Genomic DNA, 16,820 nt, shown 5'->3' with positions numbered 1-16,820 from the left:
GAATATTGAATTAGTTATTCCTGGAAACTTTCCCATCAGAGATAAATTAAGAATTCTGAATGAAGACTGACGATCCAACTACTCCAAAAACAAACTTATTGAGACCCTAACCCTAGTAAGTTGTAGTGCTCCCAAATTTGAATTACTTAATAGACTTTTCAAAATGATCTTTTGTGAGACAAGTGACATACTAAATCAAACACTTATTTCTTACATAAGCAGGCCTGGATTCTGAAATTAACCCAAAGTATACTTAAATTTAAACAGGAATGGGGACTAAAATACTATGGCAGCAAAATGAAGCTTTGCTTAAATTCATTTATCTCTGAGTTTATCAGCACGTATCACTGACAATTAACCAAATTATCTCATTTTGGGTGAATTTTCTTTTAGAATCTACAGTTCCATTATCTGTGCACAGTCTCAATGGTTAGAGTTTAATATTTGCTTGTAGGAACTTTTATTGACATCTTGGCAGGTAATACCAATTAGTGAATAATCACACCCTGATTAATGACAAATCTCTGCAAACATACTGCTTTAAGTGGATAATTAAGGTATAATACCAAGTAAATGGTTAAATTCTTCCCTCTTCAGATATTTTGCCAAAAATGAGGTCTACAGATGAACAACTATCACTATCTCCAGTAACTTGCTAACTGACACTGCATCTGATAAAGAGGTTTTTTTTTAAAAAAAAAAAAAAAAAAAAGGACGGAAAGAGGTTCCTAAGAGATGTGCTATTTGCTTCTTTGTTACTTCAAAGCATTGCAGAGCAAGCGGAGTTTCAAATTGTTGTGGCCCCAGCTGTGAATGAATCTAATTTGGCTCTTGATCACAGAGTTAATAAGCTCAGTACTCTGTATTTCAGGGCATAAGTCCTTGGTCCCTTAAGAGAAGGTGATTGTAAAGAAAAAAAGAAACACTAAAGTGCCCAGTTACTTCCTGTAAAATAATCTGTCCATTAACTCTCATGGTCAGCCATAGTTCAACCGACCATAATTCATTTGTACGGTATCAGAAAAGATTTAGTCTTTGTTTCCACCTCTTGGAACTTTTGCCTAGACAAAGGCCTTCAGTTACCAAAACCGTGGTGAGAACAGACTTTTGTTTTGAAAGGTATGCTGATGTGTAACGCATCCAAACATTTTTTGATTCTTACCAAATTAACTTCCATTGTTTATGAAAACTGGATGCAAATATAAAAATTCTAGAAATCTAATAAATGTATCTTTTTTCTCAGTCCACCTGGCAACAAAATATTGTGAGTACAATTTTAATAGGGACATATTTCTAACAGAAATAAATACATTATCTGGTACCTTCCCAGAAAGTCCCCTTATTCTCCAAGATTTACGTAATATAGTCTGAACAAACTTATTTGGCTCTCTACGTGTACACAAACAAGCCCCCACAGGAATACAGCTCTTTGGTGCACATGATTGAGGAAAGATTCAAAATATGCAACCAGAGGAAAACTGGATATTCTTAGGAAAGGTTTCCTTCTATTCTAAGGAAAGAAATGGAGGCCACAAATAGGTTGCAGCCACTTAGTATATTAAATTCTGCTATCTCTTATGATGTCTGACTACCAAATAAGCAGCTCCATTTCTCTTAATACTAAGTCTTGTTTTGAAATTTTTTATTTGATTTGGTATTTTAATCATAGGATGGGAAGAAATTCATTTTTCACATAAAAACAAGCAAAGAAAAAAACAACAACAAATGACACAAGGATTATAGAAAAGAACATTATTGACGACAGTGCTTCAGATTTGAAAGCCATGAAGTTTCTTTCTTTTAAATGCTCAGAAACTTCAAAGATTAGGAAACCAGAGAGCAAAAAAGATTAGTTATGGGAGGCTGAATTTTCCCAGCCTGGGTTCCAATCTCTCCCCAGTTATTGTCAGTGATGGCTGCTCTGGGCACTGGAATGAGGAGAAAATAGCTTCTGTTTGTCTGGTACAGAAAATGTGTGTGCATTCTCATGCCTCCAGCATCACTGTATTCCTCCTTCAGCAGGTCCTGAGCTTCATGTTACATATTGTAACATTAACGAAATGTGGCTCACTCACAAAAGAACCCTGTTTGTGCCTTCATCTACAAAGTGAGGTGACTACATAAATAATTCAAAATCAAACTAATCCCAGACTTCCCTCATATATTTTTTACCGTCTATGTTCAACAGATACCTGCTTATTTGTAGAGAACACATCTTAACACGGTCTATTGCTCAAGGACAGAGAACCATGCCATTTAAAACATCAAAGTGTGAAAAACACACACACCACAAACTTCTAAAATAGTTCAAAGAAATTAGAAGTTAATGCTGATTTAAAAGTGGACAGAACAGGCTGGGGCGTGATGGCTCACACCTGTAATTCCAGAACTTTGGGAGGCTGAGGTGGAAGGATCACGAGGTCAGGAGATCAACATCATCCTGGCTAACACGGTGAAACCCGTCTACTAAAACTACAAAAAAAAAAAAAAAAAAAAAAAGAATTAGCCGGGTGTGGTTGTGGTTGCCTGTAGTCCCAGCTACTTGGGAGGCTGAGGCAGGAGAATGGTGTGAACCCAGGAGGCGGAGCTTGCAGTGAGCCGAGATGGCACCACTGCACTCCAATCTGGATGACAGAGAGAGACTCTGTTTCAAAATAAAAATAAAAAATAAAAAAAAAATTGACAGAATAAACAAAGTTCTGGCCAAGTAGCAGCCATTCATAGTAACTTCACTCTAACAAGAATTTATACAGTATTCTCATCATAAGTTATGGAAGGAGACTCTAAAGAGAACTTGGACCCTGATCTGCTAGTGAATCATCTACTTATAATCTCCCTTAGGAACAACTTCTGTCCTTCTCCATATCTCAAAATCATATCAGAAAACCTCATCAATTCTTTTTTCTTTTATTTGTATTTGTGTTATTCTGCATTTATTCCTATGCCATATGTTTTTGTTTCTTCAGTTTCTTACGGGATATCTTTTTCTTCTCGGCAACCTCCTCTTCTGGTTTAGGAACAATTTGATTCTTTTCAGTAAGGGTCACCTCGATGTGACAGGGGGAGCTCATGTATGGCTCTTTAAGTAAGTTCAGCCGTGCATCTTGGATCCCTTGCTCACCTGGATAGGCTCAATGACCAGGGAATCTACATCTAAACCCTTAAGTACAGCATGACTCTCTGTGTTTTTAAGCATGGGCAGCAAAAAATCAGCACTCTTTTCAGGTCACTGATCCTGTGTTCAGCTTCGCTGTTCGGCCTGGGCACAGCTACCAACTCCACCATCGTAATGTTAGAATGGTAGACATTAGTTTTGTAAAATGACACCTTTCAGACAACTTAGTGGCTTTTTGTACAGGCATACACTTGATGGCCTGGGCAGTTTTACAGGTGTTCTTAAAGTGAACATGAAGATCTGAACCCTGATTTGCATAATTTGGTTTTCCAGGTCAAGTTTAGAGTGAACCATTTTTACAGATCACCTCAGGCCAGTGAGGGGAAGAGGAAGCCCTACTAATTCTTTACATATGGCGAGTTTCTTCTAATCAGGCCATGGCTTTATTTAATTAACATTGGTCATATGAGCAGAACTTTTCCATCAATTTTTCAAGAGCAGAAGTGATTTCCCTCGGCTTGCAAGACTCAGCCTTCAAGACCTCCTTCTGAAATTGACTTTCCAAATAGAGGCCCACCACACAGGGCACTGACCCACCACACTACTGAGGCAGAAGTGGTGTGTGTGTTGTTAAATCCAGTCACCTTAATTCTCCTTCCCACTCTGTGTGTACAATCACAGCCTCCGTGTAGGTCCAGTGTGGACCTTTTCTGCAGCCCAGTTACTACCGAGTCTGTCACTGAAGTTGAGAAAGAATCACACAGAAGTTGAAAACTCTGGCAATCAACCCTAAGAGACAGAAACCTAGGTTTTTGATTCGCCAAGTCTAATAAAGTAGCATGCCTGTTTGCAGAAAACAGCAAAATGCAATCTAGAAAACAGAACAAATATTAAAGCACCTTCTCTTCATGCATATTATTAAAATAAAAAGCCCCACGAAACAAGCAGTCATATAAGTCTTCCATATGATTAACCAGTGGGCACCAGACTATACTGGTAAGAGGGTACGGAGACAACAGAAATCTAAAAAAATTATTTGCTGCCTATTAAAAGTGTATGGGAGTTATATAACACTGGAGCAGTGTATTCTCAGCACCCCCAGTTTACTAAGCCAATGATAATAAAAGCAACAATGTAAACAACCATTTGATTGCTGGTGTGGTATAGGCCTAGTTTTTTACAGATATTATTTCTGTTCCATAAAATAATGCTACAGAGTATGTACTATATTACTTTATCACTTTAGAAAAGACAAAATTAACACAAAGAATTCTCCTAACATTGATTGAGCATTTCCTATGTCTCACACTCAGTGCTAAGTGCTTCATACACATTTTAAATTTAATCTTCACAATGACAGGGAATTTATTTTAAGTCAAAAGGCCACAAAGCAGCCAAGCTAGTTGCTGACCCCAGTGGGTGGACTCCAAGCCCCAGGGCATTCTGCATACCACCTCTCAGTTAACCCAGAACATGCAGACATTAAATATTCCAACCACGTGGACTGAAGGAGTCCACATGGCTGCCTTCACTTTGTAGACTATGTGATCCTCAAAAGCAAGGACTGTGTTTGATTTGCCTTTATGCTTTCAAGCCTATCACAATCCTTGACACACAGTGGACACTCAAACTATATGTGTTGAGCAGAGCATTTCAAAAGAGTCATGCACCTTGGGGCAAAAGCTGAAGGTCAGAATATACACAATACAACCAGCTCTCACCTCAACAGGGTCAATAAAGAAGACGATTCATACAAACAGACACAATAAATACAAAGATAGAGAACGAAAGAGGAAGTCAAACTGCTGTGTTTCCTAAAGTGTGATCCTTAGAATATCTGCAGCAGAAGTACTGGAAGTTCTTGCTGAAAGCAAAAATCCACAGGTACAGCCTGAGATACATGCAAATCAGAAACTCTGGGGCAGGGATCTGGGCATCTATGTTATTATGCATTCCCTAGATAATTCTTAAATATAGGAACTCAAAAGGAGGCAGAGGGCATTGGAAGTTGTGGGAGGAAATTATGCTGAAATTGAGAATTAGATGCACAGAGAGGAAGACCAGCTATTATCTCACCTATAAAGGACTGATCTTTTACAAACAATCCTCCTTCTGGGATATGGTGGCTCACTTTAACAGCTGACTTAGGACCGACATGAGTACAAGGGGAAGAGTGTTCAGAATCAGAGTGATTGTGTAGGGAACAGAGAAAACAAGCCCAATAATTTGCCTTACCACCACCAAAAATCTTCTTGTGAAAAGATGAGGGTAAAGCATAAAACATCTTTTGTAAATTACCGCGCCCCCCTAATTAAATCACCAGAGGTTTTCACTATACTGAAGGATGCCTTCTCCTGGCTGGTTTTGGAACCACTTCTTATTTGAGATAAAGTGATATTTCTGCAGCAAAGAGAATAGTCTTACTTGAAGGGTGGAGGTAGATAATGTCTTTCACTGTGAAATCTCGGGACTGAGCAGCTTTCAGACAATCCGCCAGCAGGCTCAGGAGCAGGAGCCAGGCCAGAGCAGGGCCAGGTTCCATGGCAGATCGAAGCGTCACTCATACAGAGGGCCTGGGATTGGGCACTCAGGACGACAGCAGAGAACTTGCACCTGAAAAATGAAGAATCATCTCAGTGATAGACTGCAGAAAACCACAGGAGGCTTGGCTGAGCTCTCATGCTGGTAAGATGGGATGGAGAGGAACAGGGTATAAGGAAGTGGTAGACATGGAGAGAAACTTTATCAACAGTAATTTTAGAGAACTTAGAACATTCCAGCCCAGACACAGTCTTAATCAGGTTGCTAAGGCTCAACTGGTAGCCATCCCCTCTTATATCCAGCAGAGACTGTATCAAGAGAGACCAGCAGAGACTGTATCAAGAGAATTTTAACGAAATCCAGCTACGTTTTGCCAGGAGGCCACAGGATGGCTGTCAGAGTACGATAAAGAAGTCAGGAGCAAAAGCTCAGAAGCATTTCCCTGAGAATGGTGCAGGTCAGATAGGGAGTGCAGCCGTACTGGGCCACGATGTCCATGCAAACCTGTACAGGGCAGACTTTCAGATTTGGGAAAACAAACAAATACAGGAAAGCTGGTCTCTCCAAAATTAAAAAGTGCCTCCATGACACAAAATCTCCTTAATGTAACTAATATTTGTTGACCAGGTACTACTGAAGTCCTTTACGTATATCCATTTATTCTCCCAGCAACCCTATGAGGTAGGCACAATTATTAACCCATTTTGGGTAAACTGGGGTTCAGCAAATAAGTAGCAGATCTGACTCCAACCCCGGCAATGTGGCTTTGGAGTCTGCATTTTTAAACACTAGGCAATTCTGTGTTCTTAAGACTGACTTAAGGTGTATTTTAAAAACTGATTGGATGGATGCGGTAGCTCACGCCTGTAATCCCAGCACTTTGGGAGGCCGAGGCGGGTGGATCGCCTGAGGTTGGGAGTTCGAGACCAGCCTGGCCAACAAAGTGAAACCCTGTCTCCACGAAAAATACAAAAAATAAGCTGGGTGTGGTGGTGGGCACCTGTAATCCCAGCTACTCAGGAGAGTGAGGCAGGAGAATCGCTTAAACCTGGGAGGCGGAGGTTGCAGTGAGCTGAGTTTGCACTGTTGCACTCCAGCCTGGTCAACAAGAGTGAAACTCCATCTCGGGGCCGGGGGCGGGGGGGGAGAAAAAACTGATAAGATCGTGTTGTCACTATAGCACGAAGTGATTATTATCTACTCTGTCCTTTATTCTGATTGTCCTTTTTTCACTCAAAATTGAGGAAAAGACAAATCTGTAATAAGGCTGAACTGCTCTGCTTACTGGGAATGCAGAGATCTGTCCTAATCTTTATATAGGTGCTATTCTCTTGCTATCTTCTTGGTTTCCTATAAAGCTTATTCCTCATGGTACTTTTCTAAGTACCATTATCTCTATTTTTCTGCCAGGAGTCAAGGTTATTCATTTTATTTTAACCTAGCTGAAAACCAACAATTTTGATATTTTGTTTAATATAAATGTTCAACAAGATTTTTTAAATGCATAACAAAAGAATTCCAAAATTTGTAAAAATGCGTCCACAAGGAAATATGAAACAGAAACTCAGTAGAAAAAATCAGTATGACCCAATCAGATCTAGAATGTACTACAAAGCAAAATTAATCAAAACACAATGATAGAAAGTGTAAAAATGAATTTAGAAAGTAGAACACTCTAAGGAGTCCACAAATAGACCCAACTGTTTATAGGGTGCAAGCATTGCTCAAAATTACAGAACGGGACACATGTTAATAGTATTATAACTTTCTTAAATTTTTTTTTTTAAATAGCTGAAACCGCACTTTGGGAGGCCGAGACGGGCGGATCACGAGGTCAGGAGATCGAGACCATCCTGGCTAACACGGTGAAACCCCATCTCTACTAAAAATACAAAAAAACTAGCCGGGTGAGGTGGCGGGCGCCTGTAGTCCCAGCTACTCCGGAGGCTGAGGCAGGAGAATGGCGTGGACCCGGGAGGCAGAGCTTGCAGTGAGCTGAGATCCGGCCACTGCACTCCAGCCTGGGCCACAGAGCGAGACTCCGTCTCAAAAACAAAAACAACAACAATAAATAGCTGAAACCATAAAATGCATAACATGCTAAATTACTTCCAGATGTGTTTATTCTTTTTTAATTGGCAAATTGTTAGAAAACAGAGTAGAGCTCTCTTACCACTTGTAACAGCTTGATAATGCCAACCTTGCTAATTTCACGCTCACTACGCCACCTTCTGTTTATAATTTAATTCCCCAAGCAAACCTGGCATTCAGGAAGAGAATGGGCCACTCAATCACTTAGTAAGTGTGACTGCCAGGCACTGTGCTGGGCACTTGGTTGAACAATATGATGAAAAAACAAATATCCACCAGTATCTTTTGTTTTCAAGTTAGCAGCCAAGTGACAGAGACAAACATCACTTCATCTTGAAAGAATGCAACAGTGCTTCTTTCCACATCCATCTGGCTTTTCTCTGCCAGCATGGTGAGGTTGGTAAGGCGAGGCTGCACCTCTGGGACAGGTCTGCACAGCACCCCATGGAGACCTGGCAGCACCATGGCCAACACCTCCATCTCCTCCCAATCTGTATGTAGCAGGGCTCAGATTGAGAGTCAGAGATCAAAATGGCGTGAACATTATGTGTATAACCATAAACATAAATATGAACAAAAGCACAGACAAAAGACCAGAGAGGAAAATACAAAATTAAGATAGTAAAGACATGGTGTATGAGTTAGCCCAGGCTGCCATGACAAAATACCATAGACTGGGGGGCTTATAAAACAGAGATTTCTCAGTTCTGGAAGCTAGGAAGTCCAAGATCAAGGTGTCCGCAGGGCTGCTGTCTCCTGAGGCCTCTCTTCTTGGCTTGCTCATGGCTTTGCTCTGTATGCATAGTCCTGGTGTCACTTCCTCTACTCATAAGAACCCAGTCAGACTGGATTATAATCTCAGCTTTATGGCCTCAGTTAGCCTTAATTACCTCCTTAAAGGCTCTGTCTCCAAATACAATCACATTCCAAGGTACCAGGGGTGAGGCTTCAACATATGAATTTTGGGGGCACACATTTCAGCCCATTGCATGCTTTTTGTTGTTGTTGTTGTTTTGTTTTTTAGGTAACATTTCCTCCCACATGACATGTCCCAGTGATGATAATGTTTCATACTTTTAAAAGCGTGTAACTAATCTGACGTGACACAGAGTACTGTAAACTCCTTCCCAGGTTACAGGACCATGAGCTCCTCACGACAGGAACTTGCCATGATTATCCTTACTTTCCCTGCCTCAGACTCTGGCCACAGAGAGGGCTCCAAGAGCCTCTGTGGAGTGGATGGGAACATTTATGTCAGACTATTCTAATACCACAGGGGTGGCCTCCTGCCCTCCACTCCTTTTCTTCATCAACTCATCCTTTGTTTTGCCATAAGAGGTAAGTGATAAAAACATCATCACATCGGCTAAAAACAAAAATCCAGATCCATGCTATAGAAAAAGACTTAATTTGGAGCCATGTATACTATATCTTTTATGACCAAAAATATGAGCAAGTGGGAGTGAGAAACGTCTTGAGGGCATCGTTAAAAATTCACAGTATCAAGAATATAAAAAATTATCTTCATAGTAAATAGTAAAGCAAACTCATGGCAAAGTTTAAATGGATGAGGATTAAGTATAGCAGAGCTTTCGTTCTGGTTACTTTTTGGAAAAAAGTAACTACTTATAAAACTATGTGGCATCACTTCAATTTTTAACTTACTCTTCCAGGTATTCTTATGAAGCATTTTCCATTTTTGTTTTGTTGCCTTTAATACTGTGTTTAAATTGTCAAACATGCTTCCCCCCTCCCTCCACCATACCACTTACTTATCATCTAATTGGTTTGCAAATATCTATGTGCAGAACTAAGAGTGATCATGGTACCTCCATGGTGCCTAACATAGATGATGGGCTGATGGGTGCAGCAAACCACCATGGCACATGTATACCTATGTAACAAATCTACACGTTCTGCCCATGTATCCCAGAACTTAAAGTATGATAATAATATAACAAGAAATGGTGGGCGATGTCTTCACAATATATCATGCTTCCACACCCTTTCTGATAAAATTATACACTAATGCTAATGATATATTAAAGGACAATACCAAAAAGCCAAGGCTCAGGTCTAAAAGGAGATGGATATGTTTACAGACCATTCAGAGTACATACACGGTGTGGGGAAAATGCCATGGGGCTGCAGGGAAATGGACCCAGTAGCAGGGATGTGGTAGCAGAACTTGGTCTCTGTGGAGAAGAGTCTTACATGTTTTCATGTGAGATAGGGAACTAAAACCAGGCTCACAGCATAAAACTAGGGACTGGAGTATAGCTCTCTGCTTATAGAAGCTAAAAAACCCAAACGGCCAAAAATCCCAAATGGCTACAATTGCTGCTTGAAGCTGTGACTTATAACAAGCAGGCTGCCTCATGAGAAAACGAAGTTCCTGCTTTGCAGCCAGGAACTAAACCAAGTCCCCCACAGCTTTCCCGACTGTATGGCATTATCTCGACATCAAAAAAAAATTTTTTTTTTACTTGTATAAAAGATGCTGATGGAGGTCAGGAGCACATTGCCTTGTATCGCCTTCCAAGGCCACGTCCTGTGTGCACAGGATGGTGGATCAACGTGGATGAAATTAAAGCAACTACTTCATTCTTTACAAGAGATCCACCTCTACTCATCATAGGAAAGAGCAAGCTGAATTCTTTAGGCCTGATTTGTTTAGCACAAGTTTTCAAATTTGGGGGATTCAAATAATTTTTTAACATTGAATTTCATGTGTTTAATTCTGAATTGACAAATTCTTAAAGTAGTTGAATTCTAATTCTCCCAATACCTTTTACTTGTAAAATCATTTCTTCTTCGGAAAAAAAAAAAAGAGCATGTCTTTTCTAGGTTTATGTATAATTAGAAAAAGGACTGAAAGGATAGACACCAAAATAATGTAGGATTTGGGGAGTATTTTAATATTCACTTACATGTTCAAAACATCTTAATGAGCAGGTATTATTTCATAGAGAAAAAAACTTTTAATAACATTTTTCAAAGAATGAGTTTGACAGACTTTTTATGCACAAGTCAGATTTTCACCTAAAACCAATGAACATAACCTCAAAATAGTCACATGTCTTCTAAAATAATAGATTCAATATGAAACAGAATGTTCTCTCTTCTCTTACCATGCCCTTCCCTGGTGTCCTAACACTATTTGGAAGATGCAAGCCTAAGACAATGAGGCAAAGGGGGAAAAGAGAGATGGAAATGAATCTAGAAGCACATGCAGGCAATGTGCTTGTAGGGTACTATGCTGCTCACCACCTCAAATCATGTCACAATGGTAGAAGATTAAGAGGAAGGCCTGCATCTTTGTGTAGCCCGTGGAAGGAGAAAGGGAGAAGTCATCTGCCTGGTTCCTTCCTGCTTGATCCAGTTCCACTGCTCAAGCTTCACTCTACAAGGAACTCCCTCCCTCCCCTACACTTCAGCAGCCAGAATGGAGGGCCATAGCCCAGTGTGGATGGACCTCTGATCAGGAAACAGAAAGCAAGCACCTGGCACGGAAATCTGAGGTTTCTTTTATTGTACGAACATACGATGTTTATCCATTATCAGATGATATACATTGGGTGATTTTCACTTTTTGGCTATTGTGAATACTGCTGCTGTTAACATTCACATACGTTGTTTGTGTGTGGACATATGCATTCTGTTTTTCTTGGGTATATATGCAGGAGTGGAACTGCTGGGTCTTGTGGTCTTATGTTTTACTTTTGGAGGAACTGCCAATTTTCCACTGAAGCTGCACCATTTTACATTCTCATCAGCAATGTATGTGTTCCAATTTCTCCACATTCTCACTGACACTTTTCTTTCTTTTTTAAAAAAATTATAGCCATCCTAGTTGCTGTGGAGTCTATCTCACACTGGTTTTGACCTGTATTTTCCAAGCAACCAGTGATGCTGAACATCTTTTCATGTGCTTATTGGCCATTTGTATATCTTCTCTGGAGTGGCGTCTATTCAAATCCTTTGACCAATATTTTGCCCGAATATTGTCTAATTATTTTTGAGTTGTAAGAGTTCTATATTCTGGATTCTAGATCCTTTTCAGATAAATGACTTGCAAATATCTGCTCCCATTCTGTGTTGTCTTTTACTTTCTTGATGGAGTCCTTTGATCTATAAAAGTTTTTAATTTTGATAGAGCCCACACATTATTTTTTATAAACATAGATTTTGTTTCCTTATGAAAGTCACGACCAATACAGGACTAAAAAGATGCATACAATGCACAGTAAAAGAACTTGTCTACTTTATAGCAGACAAGACTGTATTTTCCACTTCTCTTTTCCATGAGAAAAACAGGATGGGCAGGACTGTTTATTCATATCACCGACTGTTTACATTCTTGCAATAAATCATGAAGCACCACTCACTCTATTAGTATTTTCTAGGAACTGAAAAATGAAAGATGAGTGGCATGTATTCACAATTACCCTAACAGCTACTGAAATACAAGCTCTGCTGAGGGGATGGATCTTTTCCTCACAGATTCTCAGTAGTTGATGGGGCTTTAATCCACAAACCTCACAAATGTGGTGCTGGACATGTTCAGGTATGAAGTCTTTCCTGGGACTTTGATGCTTTTCCACAGAATCTGCGGTGCCTTTGGACTGTTTTAGACATTTAGAAAAGACACTGTGTTTCCATTTTATGATGCTGCTATTTGAATATGCACTGCGGATCCCGTCCCTGAATACGGTTCTCTTTATGAAGAAGTACACTTTCATTTTCACAGCTCTGTGACCTTTCATTTGTTATTTATGAGCTTTTGCAAATCTAATGCCACTCTGACAGATATAATTTGTGCTCTAAATTACCTTTGCATGAGTGACTCAACTGCTGGTTTTATTCCAATGGATTACTTGCTACATTCCAAAACAGAAAAAAAAAAAAAAATTAGTTCAAGATCTATTGGACTTCCTCCACTTCAGAGAAAGTTGAGAAATGTTTCATTCTGAACCTTCACTCTGTGGATGGTACTAGACAATATAAAGGAGGACTTCTACATCAGTCACAGGCAAAGTGCTAGGACCATAACCCAGGTCAAGTTTTACAAGTCTACACCCTAATTACTATTTCATGTACAGTGTATAAAATGAGATACTTCCACTTAAACTGGTCACTAGTAGAAAATAAAGCACTTTGGAAGCTATCTTAAGAAACAAGTACTAAATTCCAAAATCTCAGGACTAAATCAACATACAAGCAATTATAAAGTGGCAAACAAATACAAATCTAAATACTTCAATGCTATTCAAACAGAAATTTAAAAATGCCTAATACAAGAGCAGAATGGAAATCTGAAGCCTAAAAGATCACAATCAATCTTTATTTAATTTTTAATATGGTGGTACCTTAGTTACCTGAAAAAGTTAATAGTTTACAAAAGTATAAACTAAAGGTAGGTCTTTCTAAAGCTAAGTCTCCTTAAATATATCACTCTGACCACAGGCATCTTTCTTGCAATTCGGGAATTGCTCAAGACATGCCCTGCTTTAAAAATTTGTCTAGGGGCTGGGTGCGGCAACTCATGCCTGCAATCCCAGCACTTTGGGATGCTGAGGCTGGAGGATCACCTGAGGTCAGGAGTTCGAGACCAGTCTGGCCAACATGGTAAAACCCAATCTCTACTAAAAATACAAAAATTAGCTGGGCATGGTAGCGGGCACCTATAATCCCAGCTACTCCAGAGGCTGAGGCAGGAGAACTGCTAGAACCTGGGTGGTGGAGGTTGCAGTGAGCCGAGATCACGCCAGTGTATTCCAGCTTGGGTGACAGACTGAGACTTCATCTCAAATAAATAAATACATAAATAAATAAAAATGGCTGCAAATTCTTTCACATGTCTCCATTGAGATGTGAGGTCTACATCTTGTCATTTTTGACTCTGGGTCAACTTTACTAACTAGTTGACCAAAGTGTGGTATAAATGATGCTATGTGATTTCAAAAGCTAGGTCATAGAGGGTTATGCAACTTACACCTGGTACTCTGGAATAATTATGCTGAAGCTCTGAGACCATGTAAGCAGCCTAAGTGCCTTAAGGCTGCCATGCTATGAGGAAGCCCAAGTAGTCCACAAGGAGCTACTGAGACTTCATGAAAAAAGAGAGCTGGCCAGGCGCGGTGGCTCAAGCCTATAATCCCAGCACTTTGGGAGGCCGAGACGGGCGGATCACAAGGTCAGGAGATCGAGACCATCCTGGCTAACCCGGTGAAACCCCGTCTCTACTAAAAAATACAAAAAACTAGCCAGCCGGGCAAGGTGGCAGGCGCTTGTAGTCCCAGCTACTTGGGAGGCTGAGGCAGGAGAATGGCGTAAACCCGGGAGGTGGAGCTTGCAGTGAGCTGAGATCCGGCCACTGCACTCCAGCCTGGGCGACAGAGTGAGACTCTGTCTCAAAAAAAAAAAAAAAAAGAAAAGAAAAAAGAGAGCTGCCCAGCCAACCCCCAGGGTCTCCAGTCCCAGCTCCTCCCTTTTATTCCATAGCCACAGTTACCTTGCAACTGCATAGAAACTTCCAGAAAAGCCTAGCTTAGCCCTTCTCACGTTCCTGACCCACAGAAATCATGAGAGAAAATAAAATGATTGTTACTGCCTTCCAGCCACTAAGGTCTATGGTGACTTGCAAAGCAGCTACAAATACCTAAATACAAGGAAGTGGAGCTAAAGAGCTAACTAGAAATTATAGTTCAGCTCATGAAGACAACTGCATTTTTAAGAACACAATGGTTGTAAGGTACAGAAATCCCAATCAAATAGGCTGTAACTAAAACTGCAACTGGGATGGAAGGGGAAGCATTATACTGTCTCACCTAACCATCTAGTTTAGACATGGCTGGACTTTTAGCCTTGTTTTCAGGAATTTTCATCCCTCAACTTTGCTCTGCCCCCTCTTTTACTTTTATTCTCATCAGGTCCTCCCAAACTACAGTCACCAGCAGTTCCAAAAGCATTCTCCAGAAGTCTCTTTCCAAAATGTTTCAAGAAAAGCTCTAAGAAAGGAGGGAGGCCCATCTTTGGACCAAGAATTGGCCAGAGGAATGTGTCATTCCACTTGCCCAGGGTTGCGTCACTAGCATGTAGCTAGAACAAGAGCAAAGTGTAATTTTATTGAAATCACATGGTATGAGAGTGCGGGAAGTATTGGTTTCCCACAGGAAAACCTAGGTGTTTCAAGCTGAAGCAGAAGGACTGACTAGATGCTGGGAGAGCAAAACCACAGATGACCACTACAACAACAATACAGAGCTTGAATAACCTCCTTAGCCCAGGCATGCAAATGAAGCTAAAGGTTGCTCTGGTGAATATTTCTGCAAATGCCAGAAGATAAAAGTGTTCCTTATTGACATGTTACCTATTGATAAGTAGGAATGTTACCTATTTTCTTCTCTAAAACTTTAATACCACTCCATTACAATTTTTCAAATCACTATATAAGGTTGAAACAATAAAACCAAAGTTCTAGGGGGCATTTGCAATTCATTCTGCTCTTTACTTCCCCCTTCTTATGGGAATGAGTCTTCTGCTAACACCAATCATATGTTACTATTGAAGAGCTTCACATTCTTACATGGCCCATCCTACTGGCTACTGTTTTTTGGGTCAGTGTTGGACATTTTCGCCAAGTCTGGCCAATTAGAAGTCTTTCTGAATATTTTTCAAGTGAGAATGGAAAAATGAACCAGTCTTCTCTGGTACAGGAGCCCCCAAGGTGTGACACGCAGGAACATGTGTATGCCATGTTCCTCCCATCATGGAGGAGGAAGAAGAGAATGAAGGTCCTTGCTGGCTAACAGAAACAGGAATGAGAAAGAGTCAGAAAAGCCCCAACTCTTGCATTTTGGCTGATTTTTAACTCTTCCCTTAATTATTATAGAAGCCTTAGTATCCACCCAATAAATCTCCCTTTTGCCCAAGCTAGTTTGAGCTGGCATTCTGTCCCTTGCAGTCAGGAACTCTGGCTCCAAAAGAGTCCTCCAAGAGGATCCAGCCACCAGCTTAAATTTGTTTTGTAGACAAATATGCTTTTTACATTAATATTTCTTTAAGGCATATCAACTAAAGGTTAAAGGTGGTTTTTAAAATGTCAATAATAGAGAACTAGGCAGAGATGATCTCTCTTGGACTTCATAGACACTGATGCTTTATTTCTACACCTAGAAGGAGAAAGTTATTTACATATTCCCAATCTGAACTGAGAATCCATCCACATAAAAATCAAGGTTTTTTAAAGAAGTTCATTTCTCTTTCTGGAGCCCCTTGGCAAGGCTAGAGCTATAGGGAAAAGCTGTCTTGCCCCAATTTGATTTAAAGTTCAACTGCATCAAAATATTTCAGTTCCTGAAGGGCAAATGATGTCTTTTTGTGTATGTCTAGTAATATACAATCATACATCATTTAACAACAAGGATATGTTCTGAGAAATGCATTGTTAGGTGATTTTGGTGTTGTGTGAACATCATAGAGTGTACTTACAGAAACCTAAATGGTTGCCTACTATACACCTAGGTATTGAGTATAGCCATTATAATCTTATGGGATTACTACTGGATATGCAGTCCATTGTTGACCAAAATGTCATTATGCGGTGCGTGACTGTATTCACAATTCTAAAGGATGTATTTATTCTAGGAGCTATTCAGCTTGTTGGTTGTATGCTTGTTTGCTTTCTCCATCAATCTGAAGGTTCTTGAGAACTGACAAGGAGACATTTTCAAGTGCAAACAGCCAGAAAGGAAAGGAGTCAAGGAACTCCCAGGCAGCAATGGAACACTAGGCACATTTCAGTTACAGCTTGTCATTTTTTTATTTATTGGGAGGGGGTGGTGTCCAAAGAAATTTTTGTTTTTGTGTCTTTTATTAAACTCTTCTTATGTTTCAGAATGCCATTTTTCATTTTACTTTTTTCAGGAATTTTTACCATAGAGATATTCCAAAAATGTAGAAGTATAAAACATACTCAGAAACAATATAATAGTTCTAAGTGAACTAAATTGCAGCCAGGTCTCTTCTTACATTCAAAATAACCTGGTTCCAAACCTAACATTAGATTATT

At 39.9% G+C, this 16,820-nt stretch overlaps 1 protein-coding gene across 1 annotated transcript in view; it reads right to left on the bottom strand.

Annotated features, from left to right (window-relative positions):
* Positions 1 to 16,820, bottom strand: part of LYPD6 (LY6/PLAUR domain containing 6) — a 149,617-nt gene that overhangs the window by 30,313 nt on the left and 102,484 nt on the right. Inside the window, exon 2 of the mRNA XM_023217519.2 lies at positions 5,540 to 5,728. Coding sequence (XP_023073287.1) covers positions 5,540 to 5,657 — 118 coding nt within the window. The 5' untranslated portion in view covers positions 5,658 to 5,728. The remainder of the gene's footprint in view (positions 1 to 5,539; positions 5,729 to 16,820) is intronic.

The sequence above is a fragment of the Piliocolobus tephrosceles genome, chromosome 11 (assembly GCF_002776525.5).
Source record: "Piliocolobus tephrosceles isolate RC106 chromosome 11, ASM277652v3, whole genome shotgun sequence".
NCBI lineage: Eukaryota > Metazoa > Chordata > Mammalia > Primates > Cercopithecidae > Piliocolobus > Piliocolobus tephrosceles.
This window is presented reverse-complemented; position numbering and strand designations above follow the sequence as displayed.